Source organism: Lingula anatina, chromosome 9 (assembly GCF_051362555.1).
Source record: "Lingula anatina isolate TDL-2025a chromosome 9, LinAna3.0, whole genome shotgun sequence".
Taxonomy (NCBI): Eukaryota; Metazoa; Brachiopoda; class Lingulata; order Lingulida; family Lingulidae; genus Lingula; species Lingula anatina.
In genome coordinates, this window is record NC_141775.1 from 9,003,394 (window position 1) to 9,017,398 (window position 14,005).

General features: G+C 35.2%; 1 protein-coding gene across 9 annotated transcripts in view; it reads left to right on the plus strand.

Annotated features, from left to right (window-relative positions):
- Positions 1 to 13,773, plus strand: part of LOC106173429 (leucine-rich repeats and immunoglobulin-like domains protein 1) — a 50,116-nt gene extending 36,343 nt beyond the window's left edge. For 8 of the 9 annotated variants that reach the window (XM_086995178.1, XM_086995180.1, XM_086995182.1 and 5 more), the window contains 8 exons: positions 1,284 to 1,465; positions 1,614 to 1,757; positions 3,173 to 3,322; positions 3,747 to 3,885; positions 7,023 to 7,213; positions 8,006 to 8,231; positions 10,349 to 10,406; positions 10,877 to 13,773. In XM_086995178.1, coding sequence (XP_086851304.1) covers positions 1,284 to 1,465; positions 1,614 to 1,757; positions 3,173 to 3,322; positions 3,747 to 3,885; positions 7,023 to 7,213; positions 8,006 to 8,231; positions 10,349 to 10,406; positions 10,877 to 10,927 — 1,141 coding nt within the window. In that variant the 3' untranslated portion in view covers positions 10,928 to 13,773. Of the gene's footprint in view, positions 1 to 1,283; positions 1,466 to 1,613; positions 1,758 to 3,172; positions 3,323 to 3,746; positions 3,886 to 7,022; positions 7,214 to 8,005; positions 8,232 to 8,454; positions 8,503 to 10,348; positions 10,407 to 10,876 lie in introns of all 9 variants that reach the window. The other variant, XR_015331009.1, reaches the window with a different exon arrangement.
- The last annotated feature ends 232 nt before the right edge of the window (positions 13,774 to 14,005 follow it).

Below are 14,005 nucleotides of genomic sequence, written 5' to 3' on the forward strand. Positions count from 1 at the left end.
AAATCTGACACGAACCGTGGGTTGCGTTATCCACTAAGTTAGACCAAAACGTATTGTCCTATTTCGAGCACACCCTTGAATTAAGCATATAAAATTATATAAGTTTAGGACATGTATTCATTCCATATGTATGAAAAGGTTCATTACACCCTGTCCAAATCTTTACCTATTCGGACTGAACTTTCGCCTATCCCAGACTGTCAGACATGCACTAATATGGAGTCCACAGTCATAACTGTGCTTCCAGTTCATTTTGTGTCAAAGCAGACACAATTATACTAGATTGATCCAACTTGAACTGTGCAGGAGATTCTCCCTATAGCTAAGTGATCACTGTAATCAGTTTAAATGTCTGACAGACCTAGAGTTGTACGAGACAGGGTAATTTAGCTGAGTGCACATGAAAGTTAATGGGGTCATGTCGATACTACCTCACACCGTTACTCCCCCGCACCGATCGATATATTCCCTTGCACCATTACTCCCTCGTACCGATAATCCCCCTTAGTAATTTTTTGTATTATGCGCATCAATACCGATATTGCACACCGATAGATCCCCGCACTGGTACATCCCGGCACCGATACTCCCCCTCAGTATGTCTGTAATTGTGGGGGAGTATCCGTGTGGGGTAGTATTGGTGCGGGGATGTACCGGTGTGGGGGAGTATCAGTGCAGGGGATGTATAGGTATATATGTAACCAATTCAAGTTAATCACCCCTAGCTACTCAAGGAGGTGTGTCACACAAATTAACTGATTACACTAAATACGATTTACGGAGAATCCCAGGCAGTGCTGGAGTGTTCCAGCTTGTACAAAATGTTTGAATCTCACATGGTCTAAAAGTTTTGACAACCCCAATCATTGATATTGCATTCTTAAACCAGGACCAGTTGGCCAAAAAGTTTTTTGCACCTGAGGTGGTTAAAGGGATAATAACTCTAAGTATGAGATTTATATTTCACAATGAACATTAACATTGTTTTACCACAAAAACGACAGTTATAGCTATTATTCTGATATCGGAGCTGGTCTTCAGACCACGTGACCTCCATTGACGACTATATACTCTGTTATAATCTCTTAAGAGATTTTAACAAAAAAAAAACAAACTTTTTAGAAAAAAAAAAAAAAACAGGGACTAACTTTGAATGTAAATTTAAAATGGATTCATTAACCATTGGTAAGTATGGGTAATTGTTGTTTACTCCAGGAAAATTCATTTTTTGGCCAAAATGAAGAGTTATTATCCCTTAAATTCAAATGTCTATTTATTTTCAGACCTGACCCCACCATTGGCTGGTACAAATTGGCCGCCAATGGCACAGAAACGAACCCAGATGGCATTGCAGACAAGATCCCAAGCCTGTTCATTCCAAATGTGACCTTTGATCATGAAGGGACCTATCGCTGCACTTTGTCCAATGGTTCTCGGAGCGAAGAAATTCAAGTTGTTGTGGAAGGTGAGCCAGTTTAATTTACTCTCTCTCTCTCTCTCTCTCTCTCTCTCTCTCTCTCTCTCACACACACACACACACACACACACACACACACACTATAGCATTGCCAAACAGTATCACTGACTTATTGATTTCATCTTGTCTTGCTTAGGTGCCCCCGACTGGACAAAACCTGGGAGACCTAAGGACACCAATGTTACACTTACAGCTGGTGATGATTTTACCTTTGAATGTGATGCTGAGGGAATTCCAACTCCTGACAAACCCAAGTTTTATTCCAATGGTCTGGAACTGGGTAAGCTAGGCTTCTGAACACTTTTCATATCATAGCAAACATTTCTGGGGTTTTGCAGCAGGGAGATATTAAAAAATATGAGCACTGCATATCCTAATTGGGCACTTTTCATTATATAGTCCCCGACAGAATGTGCACAAATTATTTTTTTTTTACTTAACGACTGTCTTCGTGGGTACAAAGAAAACAACTTTCAGTTTAGAATTACTAGATATAAATATGTAGTCAACATCCTTTACATCATTTTAATATAACTACCATACACACCCAAACCCCATTATTACTTAATGTGGCAACCACTCTTTCACTGTTCCCCCTACCCCAATATTGCAACTATATAGTCATAAATGAATGACGACATTATATGTCAACACAAAGTTATGCTATCCAAAGACATTATTCAATAGTTTGTGGTAACTGACCAACCAGAGGCCTACAGTGCTACAAGAGTCAATCATATACAGTAATATAATAAAAGAGTACTCTCTACCAGGGAGACAGACTGATTTTTCACAGATATTAACAGATGTGTCTCTAGATAAATAAACAGTCATTTGGCTCTGTGACTTTTCCCATTTTTCCCTATATAATCTGCCACCTTGGTAGAGGGTAATAAAAGAGAGTGTCATTGTTACAATAAAAAGAATGTTTTTTTTTTTTACATGTTAGGGTTTAGAAGCTCTATTTGGCTTTGAAATTCAATAAATTTGTGTTAAATTTTAACCACCACCAGAAGCTAAATTAAAACTGAAAGAGTGCAATGCTCCTTCACAATAGATAGAAGCAATAGAATCATAGCCAAGTTAACTTAATGTTGGTTAAAACAAAATATTAAATATTAACCTAAATATAAACCTAAGAGGTGCGACATCATCAAAGAACTTTGATAACATGACTTGATGTCAATCCCCACTGACACAAACATGTTTGGTCTTTTGGGAATAGTTTACATTTTTATCATCAATACTGTATACCAATACAATACTCTCTACCAGGGCAACAGTTTGATTTTCGAAAGATATTCACAGATATGTCTATAGATAAAAAGGCGATCATTTTGGTCTGTTGATCTAGAGACATATATCTGTGGAATATCAATCTGTCGCCCTGGTAGAGGGTACCAATACAAGATACATGTGTTATCATTTCACCATAACCCAGTGTATAAGGGACTGTTCACATGCAAAATCTATTTTCTAAAAATCTATTTTCTATTCGCGGTATCTTGTGATCACGGTCTGTGCCCTGAATAACCTGCGGCGTAATTACTGGCAGCGCGAGCCAGTTACTTCCAAAGCTGTAATTAATTCTCGGCAGCGCTCGGAGTGATCACAAGATACCGCGAATAGAAAATAGATTTTTAGAAAATAGATTTTTCATGTGAACGGAGTCTAAGTCTATTTTTCATGTGATAGATCTCAGTGAGCCCAGGATTGTGTATGATGAGCAGGAGCCGACCAAGTTTACCCTGAAGAACGTCAGCAAAGATGATATACAGGCATTTCAGTGTAACGTCAGCAACAAACATGGCTACCTCTTGGCCAACATTAACCTGAATGTTTTACGTGAGTTGAAATGCCCTCCTTTCCTACTCAAGTTTCATCTTATCTTGTTAAACTGCCCTCTATAGTACAAAAGACGGAATCAAGATTAGTAATCTTGGTGATCCTGTACACAGCTTTATTGTTAATCATGCTGCATGAATATGAACACATGCATGTTCTAACACACACACACACACACACACACACACACACACACATTACAATCACTGTTATTCTGTTTTCTTGATCACAAGATTCAGATATAGAGTATCACATTCATTTTGATATTTGTTGTAAGTAGCTAAATTACTAGTTACTTTTGGTGTCCTGTTATCTTTCCATTTGTTTTATGGTATTATTTATTTTACTAATTATTCATTTGATTGTGTATTTCTTTCTTTCTTTTTTAATTTCTTTTTTCTTTCTTTATTTATTGTATTATCAGGAAGGACTCAGTTGCTTGTAGATCCTGAACAAAAAATTGTCTTTGAAGATGACAATAAGCCAACTAGTGTTAGGTTTAATTGCTCTGCCAGGGGAGACCCAAGCACCCCACTGAACTTCTCCTGGTTGTACTGGTACAGGTAAGCAGCAAATCAGGGCCCCGTATCTCGAAAGCATCGCGTATTGCGAATTGCTATATCAAATAGAATCTACAATGCATTATAAATATGGGACGAGTATGGGCGAGTTATGGAATCGAGACGCTTGCGCACATGCGCAACATAGCGAACCTTTCAAGATACGGAGCCCAGAACATCGTGGTTCTATAGGAGCCCGCTCTTGAAATTTTGATTTGCGTCATTTGTGTGGTGAATGGTTTTTATGTACAGACACAGATGTGTCTGTACATATTGCCATCACCTGCGTCTGTCGTCGATGCCGGTGCCGATGCCGATGCCGTCGCCGTGCACTTTCCTTGTAAACACGATAAGTGGAGGACAGTTTTACTTTTTGGCTTTATATTTACAGAGCTGATGAATATTTATAAAATGCAGGTCAAGTTCGAAAATCAGCATGATCGGGCCATTATTGTAGAAGTTATGCTGTTTTTTCACTTTTCAGCACATATGCAACCCTGTAAACACATTTTAAGAAAAACCGTTAGGCCTGTTGTCATGAGACTCACAGGAGTAATCAATCTTACTAAAATGCAGGTCAAGTTTGAAAATAGGCATGATCGGGCCACTATTTTAGTAGCTATGCTGTTTTTTCATTTTTCAGCATATATGCAACACTGTAAACACAATATAAGAAAAACAGATCGGCCAATTCTCATTAAACTTACAGGAAAGGTCAATCTTACTAAAACGCAGGTTGAGTTCGAAAATCAGCATAATCAGGGCATTATTTCAGAAGTTATGCTGTTTTTTCACATTTCCTCAGATTCAACTCTTAGGCATGTAAACAGTCTCATTATTGAACTAATAAGATACGTAAAAGTGTTTGTTTGACATTTCCTGCATCTTTACAACATTGTTAGTTGATTGTGTAAAAAAGATGGTAAACTTGTTATTGTATATTGTGTAATAAAGTGTCAAAAATGGAAATAAACTCATATCATTGCAGTTTGTCAGATTCAATCATTCACAATGTTCAGAATCTCAGAATGGAGGAAATTGGACATTTGACACTATTCTATTGATATTATTCCCATCTCAGCAATTTTTTTAGTTGATCATATAAAAATTGCAGTAAACTGTTTATTTTGTTTTATGTTAAAAAAAGTGTTAAAAATGGAAATAAACCCATGTCAGAACAGTGCTGTCTTGTTTCACATTTCCTCAGATTCAATTCTTAGGCATGTAAACAGTCTCATTATTTAACTAATAAGACATGTAAAAGTGTTTGGTTGACATTTCCTGCATCTTTACAACAGTATTAGTTGATTATGTAAAAATGATGGTAAACTTGTTATCGTGTATTGTGTAATAAAGTTTCAAAAATGGAAATAAACTCATATCATTGCAGTTTGTCAGATTCAATCATTCACTATGTTCAGAATCTCAGAATGGAGGAAATTGGACATTTAACACTGTTGCATTGATATTTTTCCCATCTCATCAATTTTCTTAGTTGGGCGTATAAAAATGGCAGTAACCTGTTAATTTTGTTTTATGTTAAAAAAAATTGTTAAAAATGGAAAAAAAAAACATTTCAGAATAGTGCTGTCTTGTTTACCTTTTGGCATTTTCAAGTTGTGACTTTGAAGTTCCATGGGCCTGAAGACCTTTGCTAGTCACATTTTCTGAATATCCATGATACTAATATTTTATTATTAAAAATTGATGGTCATTATGCTGTTAAACATTATGTAATATTGCATCAAAATTTGAAAAAAAACTATTTTGGGCACTGCTCCCATGACCATTTAAGAAAAACCATGTCACTTACTGTTCTCAAACTTTCAGGAAAGAAACATGGGACTAAAATACAGCTTCAGTAGGCAATGCAGAATGTTTGGTAATTCTTACTGCCAGTTAAACAGTTTTTTTTTTAATTTATTTTTTCACATATTGGCATTTTCAAGGTGTGATTTTGAAGTTCCACGGGCTTGAAGACCCATGCTAGTCACATTTTCTAAAAATCCATGATACATATATTTTATTATTAAAAATTGACGGTCATTATGCTGTTAACCATTATGTAATATTGCATCAGAATAGAAGAAAACACAATTTTGGGTGCTGCTGCCATGATGACCATTATGGGAAAACCATGTTACTTATGACTTTCAAAAAAGAAATACAGGACTAAAATGCAGCCTGAGTTGGAAAAGCAGTCTAATTGGCTTCTTTTTCTGGAAGTTATACATTTTCAAAGTGTGAACTTGAACTCCCATGGGCCTGAAGCCTTATGCTTGTTACACATTTTACTTACATTGGTATTACCTGTTGAGCATAATTAAAATTTGATGTTGAATTTGCAGTTTAACATAATGTACTTTTGCATCGGAATTGACAGTAGCCTATTTTGTGCATAGTAATTTCCTGCTATTTGTCTGTACATTTGACAGCTTTGCTGCCTTGTTTAAAGCTGTAGGTCTGGGATGGCATATGCCTGTAATTGAATAAATTAAACTATAGGAAGCTACTAATTAATTACTGAATTACAATATAGCACTTTTTTTAGGATTTTAAACATGTGCCTCTATATATCAACTTACATGTATTTTCCTTTTAATTTTGAGATGGCCCATGCCTGTATAATTAAACAAACAATAACTCATCTTCCATCATATGACATCCAAAAGTACATGTGTGAGTCTCTATCAGCAGGTGGCCTATGTATTTCAAAATCCTGAAGTGAGACATATATTTAACTAGAAAAGCACTCCAAGAGTGCAGACCTCCTCCAAGGTAGTGGTTTTTTATTATTGTTGATTATTGATTGATTATTGATCCGGATCACCACCAAAAACTAATCATCTCTTCCTTCGCCCACTTCTGACAGTTCCTGAAAATTTCATCAAAATCGGTCCATGCATAACTTTTTGAGTTATGTTGATGACAGACAGACAAACAAACAAACAAACAGGGGTGAAAACATAAGGGGAGGTAATTAGTGGTCTAGTGCGTCGATGTTTAGTTCAGTTCTGTGACATATGTAAATAAGTTACTGTACACTTAATAATACTAATGCCATATCGATGTTACATATGTGAGTACCGGTATATGTAAATCACGAACTGTATGCTAAATGTTACTTACGCTTCTTCTAGCCCCCCAGGCACTGAGAAATGGATGCCTCTCTCCTCAGAGGGCCCGTACACCTTCATCAAGGACAATGAGCATGCGGTGGACTTGAACATAAGTCTGGAGAAGGGGCGAGTCCATGACCAGTACAAATGTGTGGTGGATAACGGATATGTGCCAGTGGAGGTGTTGGCCTCCTTGAGACAAAGGGACACAGGTAAGAAGACAGGAGATTTGATTTGAATTTCTTTTTGATTTTTAATGTTCAACATTGTCAGTATTTTTATAGTTGCATGTACTAGTATAGCAAATTTAAATTGAATATCCATTTAAGAAATCAACTGAATTTTATACCAAAAAAATTGCATATTTTACAGACAACTATTCACTTAAATATTTTGATGATATTATTGTGTTTTTAATGAGATTTTTTATTTACTTAGTCAGTTAGATTTACTATGACCTTGAATTTGACCTTTGACCTACTTTTCACCATAATCTGAACTTTGCAGAGATTTGCACATAGTTACTGTTGAGCATGGATGGCCGGGAGGTCTTATATTGGCAATGTTGCTGTGACCTTGAATTTGGTCTCTGACTTACTTTTTGCCTTGAACTTAACATTGCAAAATGTCCAACCCTTATTTCTCCAAAACTGGCAGAGATGCACCCATAGTTGCTGCTGAACCTCAATAGCAAGTCATATATATATATATATATGATGTGACCTTGAATTTGAACTTGATTTACTTTTTCCCCACCATTAAGAAAAAAATTCTACAAAAAATTGTTTGTGGCTATCTTTAAAAAATACAGACATAAGCTTTAGGATTATGATGGATCAAGGAGCAAAAACGCATGTCACCCAGAATCTGCAGACATATTTGGGGAGAACACATTTTTTATGTATCTGATAAAATGCCATGAATATTTGGATGCACTTGCACATAGTTGTTATGAATTTTACTATTAGTTCAGTTCATAACCAAGGTTTGTTCTTTACTTTTAGGAACTAAAAAAACAGATGCTTCAGAGAAAGGAGGTCTCTCACCTGGTGCTATTATTGTCATAGTGATTGCCAGCATGACAGTTGTGTTCCTGATTTTTCTAGACATTCTTTGCTGCTTCAAATACAATCGTGGTGTGCTCATGTGCTTGTGCACTCACCTGCGTGGCAAGGAAATGCCCTGCGGTCCAGCTAACTGTAAAATAGCAGATGTGGAGAATGGAACTGGGTAGGTGATCCATATTGATATGCTCGTGCTTTCATCTTCTGATCCACTTCTCCACCTTCACCTCTGATCTTTCTTCCAGCCTCTTCTTGAATTGTAAGCACTATAGTCTCTCTGATAGTAGCTTTCTGTAAGGACTACAACATGCTCCCAAAGGACTCTCTGGATCAAAGAAAAATATCTTATCCATGTGGCTTTGTGACAAAGATGCCAAATAATGTTTCAGTTACCTTTGTTGAGCTGAGCTGAATTTCTTATAAGAAGTGGATTTGGGGTATGGCGCTGCTCCTGACTTAGGATTGGCTATTTTTTTGCACTGATGAGCATTTTTTTTTCATTAAATCTAAAAAATCATTTGTTTGGTGGTGGTAGAGGTTAACAAATGTTAACAAATGTTAATTCTGTTTGTAGATTGCCAGTAGTATCATCTTGTTTGAATTGTTACAGTAAGTTCGCTGTTCTTTCATGTGTTGTCTTAGCATGTGCCCAGTCAAGCTGTGGATTAACAATTAACTGCTTTGGTTGAGAAATCTCCACTTGCTTGTCCTAACACAATAGTCAACCCAAAAAAATGTAACCAGCTATTGCAACTACTACAACAGACACCCAGAAATATACCGAGTTGTCACAATTTCCACAATGGATTACTAAAATGTGTCTATCTGTCACATTGTACCAACTTATGCCCAGATAAGACCAGTTGAAGTTCTTAAGAAGAAAGGGTGACAAATTAATCATGGCATTTGCTATATATATATAATTGTGATATTTGTTTTGAGTTTGCAACCAGTATTTTATGAATTTATTTGAAAAGATTTTTTATCCAAACAGGGATAAAAAGGCTTATTCCCAAAAGTTAAAATCAAGCTGCCAAACAGAAAACTGTCTGAAATTGATGTCTTTCTATTCAAACTTCTTTAAACTGGCTCTGTCATCATAAGTGTAGTGTCAGTAAAATCGTCTTTGTTCATGTACACTCCCAAATAAATGAGTTATTCCTGACATTGTGTTGCTTTATTTGTTATCGCAGAGAATGTTAGCAAGCATTGCCTGAGGATGATAAGATTCGGCCAATAGATGGAGCTATACTGAGGCAGCAAAGGAGTAAAATGCCCAGCATGAAAGTGTATTTGTTATATGTGATGTGTCCAGTGTCATTATCCTGTTATTTTTGCAAGCCTGTTTCAGCTAGCCTGTGCCCAGACCTTTAAACCTGTAGCTACAGTCAAAAAGGCCACCAAGGTCTGAGAATCTACAGGCATTAAAATAAGTCCGAACATTGGCTGCTAACAGAACAAAGCTGAAATGTGAAAAAAAAATGTTGGAAAACTGTCATAGCTCTTTATATGTTATGAAGTCTTCTTAGGGCCTAGCTAAACCTGTTGTTTAGTTCATCTAAATAAGCCAGAATTGCCATTGTGTTACATAAACTGTTAAACAAATGGCTTATTTTTCAAACCAACAAGTTATTTCATAGACAACTACAAATTTATTTGTGAGAAATTGGAAATATGGTGGCTTAAAGTTAAGACCAAACTTTAGTCCCAAATTCCATATTAACCGAACCCCCTGCTCAATGACCTTGCCATTGTGGTGATTGGCATACTGTCCCAGGGATGACTCTAAACATTTTCCCATTGTCTGCTGGGATCAATAGCAAGGTACAAATTAAAGTTAGGCTATTACAGCTTTGATGTAGTATACCTCAAAGGGCGGAGTTTTCATCAGCCTTGTTATGAAAAATGCATGTTTATTATTTTCATTATTGTTGTTGTTGTGACTATTATTATGATTATTATTAAAATTTAAAAAAAAAACATCTAAATGTATTTTTTTATCTTCTTTTCAACTGGTTTGGTAAAATTAACTCCTTATGTTTTTATTTATTTTTCACTCACTTCAAAGGTGTTTTTAAAGCCAGTTAGTTGGGTACTTTTGAAATTAATATTTAGACGATGAATGCATCCTCAATCATGTATGTTAATTCAAATAAGAGATGGGGGTAATTCAACCAGGAACATTTGGTTCTTTACTGTTCTCGCCACAAACATTTCAATAATGAGTTGACTGACAATTGCATGCTTAATATGTTACTAGTACTGGTTTTTATTGTCTTGCAGTGACGAGAAACAAAACCTTAAAGGTGACACAGAAACAGCTGATTGTGAAGATAAGAAGGTAATTACTTTTAATCCTTAAATTTTTATATTATTTTATTTGCATTTGTCAGCAGTAGAATACACTGAGACTAGAGAAAGAAAGTCAGAAGAAGATATATCATGCAAATCATAAAATGTTCATTGGTGTTCTCGAGATGTTTTTAAATTTCAGTTTTATGTAAATTTGCTCAAATTTGAAAAAAAAAGTTTTTTAAATTCTTTACTCAAGATGCATGTCCTGAGCATTTGGTAAACCTTTTTTTGCACTGTATTTTTAAATGGAGAACATTTTTGATAAATTCTTTATATTTACTGTGTCAGTGGAGTTCTTTTTCAAAATGCCTGTCAAAATGAAAAGAAATTACTTATTTTTATGCTACTTCTGCTCATATGGTTGCATTGCTTTTGGAAATCCATATTTGTCGACATGTCATTGGACTGTGTTTGTTACACTTTTATTGGACTTTTATCATTTGTTTTTTTATATAGCCTGATGCAGGTCCAGAGGAGATAGAACTTGAGGAGAAGACCCCCCAATAAAAATCATGCAGAGGAGAACAATGAAGAAAGAGAAAGAGAAGAAAGGAAAATGCATTACCATCCTTCCAGATACTATGAAAAGAAAGAAATAAAGATGAAATATAAGAAATTAAAAAATGAATTAATGGCTGGATCAATTAATGGAAGAATTCTATTTTAACAGAGTAAAATCAGTAGATTTTGAATCTAGGGCAGCCATCTAAAACTTGAAATGCTTTATTATGCTTACCCAGAAAGTACTTTTTTTTTATTAGGAAACAATGACAGATAAGTCAATTTGTCTTTGAAAGTTTGTTACAATCTCAAATATTTGGCAACATTCCCATTTAAGATGAAATTATATTAACACTACAGTATTATGTTATAATAGGGTACCTTTATATAGATTTGGATGGTGCTTAAGGCACCGTTCACATGAAACATCCGAATTCTAAAAATCCATTAGTGGTATTAATGGTACCCTGAATACCCCGCGGTGCAATTAACAAACAGAGCGAGTGAGTTGTTTCCAAAGCTGTACTTAATTCTCAGCTGTGCTTGGAGGAGATTCTGACGCCTGCTAGTTAATTGCACTGTGGGGTATTCAGGGCACAGACCGTGATCACTTGATACTGCCAATAGATTTTTGGATTTTTAGAATTTGGATTTTTCATGTGAACCGTGCCTAAAAGGTTGTTCTTGTCAGCTTCCCCCTCCCACTGTACATCACACGCTTAATGATTTTGAAATATTTATTCACCATTTTGCATTTAGCCAAGCAAACGAAGATTTAAAAAACAGGCTGAACAGTAAATTGGCATTTTTAGACATTACAGTCAAAATATGAGTAATTTTATTCATATATTTATATTGTAGGTTAATCAGTTTACTTTTTGAAATATATTTCTCATTGGGTATTTGAGAACATTAGCATATAATTCTATGAATATTGGTATCAGTGCTTCAGTTTAATCAGGAAACTTAATCATTCCATGACATTTTGTTTAGAATTTTTAACATCTTCCATGTGATTCCAAATTGCAAGGTGATTGAGGATTGATGCTTTTAATCTCATTATCTAGTCGGTATATAGAAAGGAAGGAAAAGTTACAGATAAGTCCTGATGATGTCAAAATTTACCATCACATCTATGGTGCATTTTTTTTTTCAATGTATTTGGTGAACAGTCATTATCAGACAGCGTTGCCTGTATCAAGAAACAACGAAACTGCTGCCTCAGTTCCAAAATCAAGGTTTCTTTATTCAATTTTAATCACATTTTTTAACAATTTGCCAGTCAAAATAACATTTTTATCATGTGTAACTTTTTTTTTACTTTACACAGTGAGGTGCATAATGACTATATATGTAAACTGAACATAGTTTAAAAACCTTCAGAAGTCTGATTAATTTATTTCATTTTGTTGCGTTGGACAATTTATTATTTTATTTATAATTTTATTTTATGGTTTGTAGTGAATAATAGTTCAAGTATTCAGTTACTATGGATACAGAAAAACATTATAGTTTAAGTATCTGATGTCCTAAAGTCACCACTATCTAGTATTCTTAGAGTGGTTTTGTAACTTAAACAAGTCTGACAACAGAGACCCTTCCTAGGAACAATTAACACGTACAGTATGTGGAATATATCTCAGCATACCCAGAAATAGTTGCTTTTCTGTTTGAGAGTTGTTCTATATGATTCTCTTCATGATAGTATAATGTTCATTCAAAAACAACCCTTGAAACTACGTATTTCAATATATTTGTTGGATTCCAGGACAATCCCCCACCCCCCGAACATTTCCCCCCAAGGAATATATTTATATACAAATATGAAGTAAAGTTTTAAGGACAAAACATTTCATCCTTTTTCTTTCAAAATATTTTTAATGTGATAATGCAACACCATCATTTAACGGACTATCTTATAACAAATTCCTTTTATTTATTAAATATCCAGAATCAAAGTAAAACCACCTATCTTCCAGGTTAAGGTGGGGTAAAGAGATGAACGGGTACACAACATTTTATGAATATTTTTATTGAAGTGGGTAGTGGACAAGCAATTAAAAGTGACAGATAATCAACGAGATACCAAGATAAGTGGGAAAATAAGTTTACCAAACCTCTACCTAGAGATGCACCTTGATTCAAAGCAGGCAACTTGATCAATTAAAAGTAACAGTTAATTCATCAAAGGGTTACCTAGATCAGTTTGAACATTTGTTTACCCCACCTTTAACTGGAGCTATACTTTGATTAGATTTTTGCTAAATTTTCTGTACTCAGATCTATTTCAAAAACTTTCTGTGTTTGTACTCCATGAAAAGCATTTGTTAAATGAAATTAATATTCTGTCTTCGAGTTGCATCATCACACTAAGAAACCACAGTATTGAAGACTACAGTATTTTAAAAAGTGTTATAAGTATTTTAAAAACTTTGATACATGATGTATCATTAACTTTATCAGTGCATGGAAGCCTTTGTCTCATAAAATCCACACTTGGGAAACCAAGATGTATACTAGTAAGTAGCTTTAGATTATATTTCACATCTAGCAGTTCAAAATTGTTAAAATGTCCTTTGTTTCAAGCTCATAATCTGTTAGTTATCAAGCACTAACATGGGAGTTACCCAGGGTGCTTACCATGAAGGGGTGGACTGATGTCTGAAGTTACCAGTCAGTTTATAATTAAGTTAAATGATTGACAAGTTTAGCATAAATATCTGTGAACTTATATCTAGAGGAGGATAAACAGGAGATTGAGATAGGGGGAGAGACTGAGGAGAGATCAGTTTGACGTTGAGAAGTTACATTTCTTGTAAAATGTTGGGAAATATATTCTGTTGAAGTTGCAACATGAAGTTGTTTTATTCTTTTCTGTGTGCATATATAAGACATAGAACCTGGGAATCTCTGTAGCAGTATTTCAGATTGCATCATCATCAAGGATATGAGCCCATTGTGCCCAACCCCTGGGGTTTTATTATCAAAGGTATATGTCATGTAATGTGGGGGACGGGCGGTCATTAAAAGGGTCCCCCACAAGTGGCAAGCTTGCCAGGACATGTCTGGAACAGTGCAAAATTA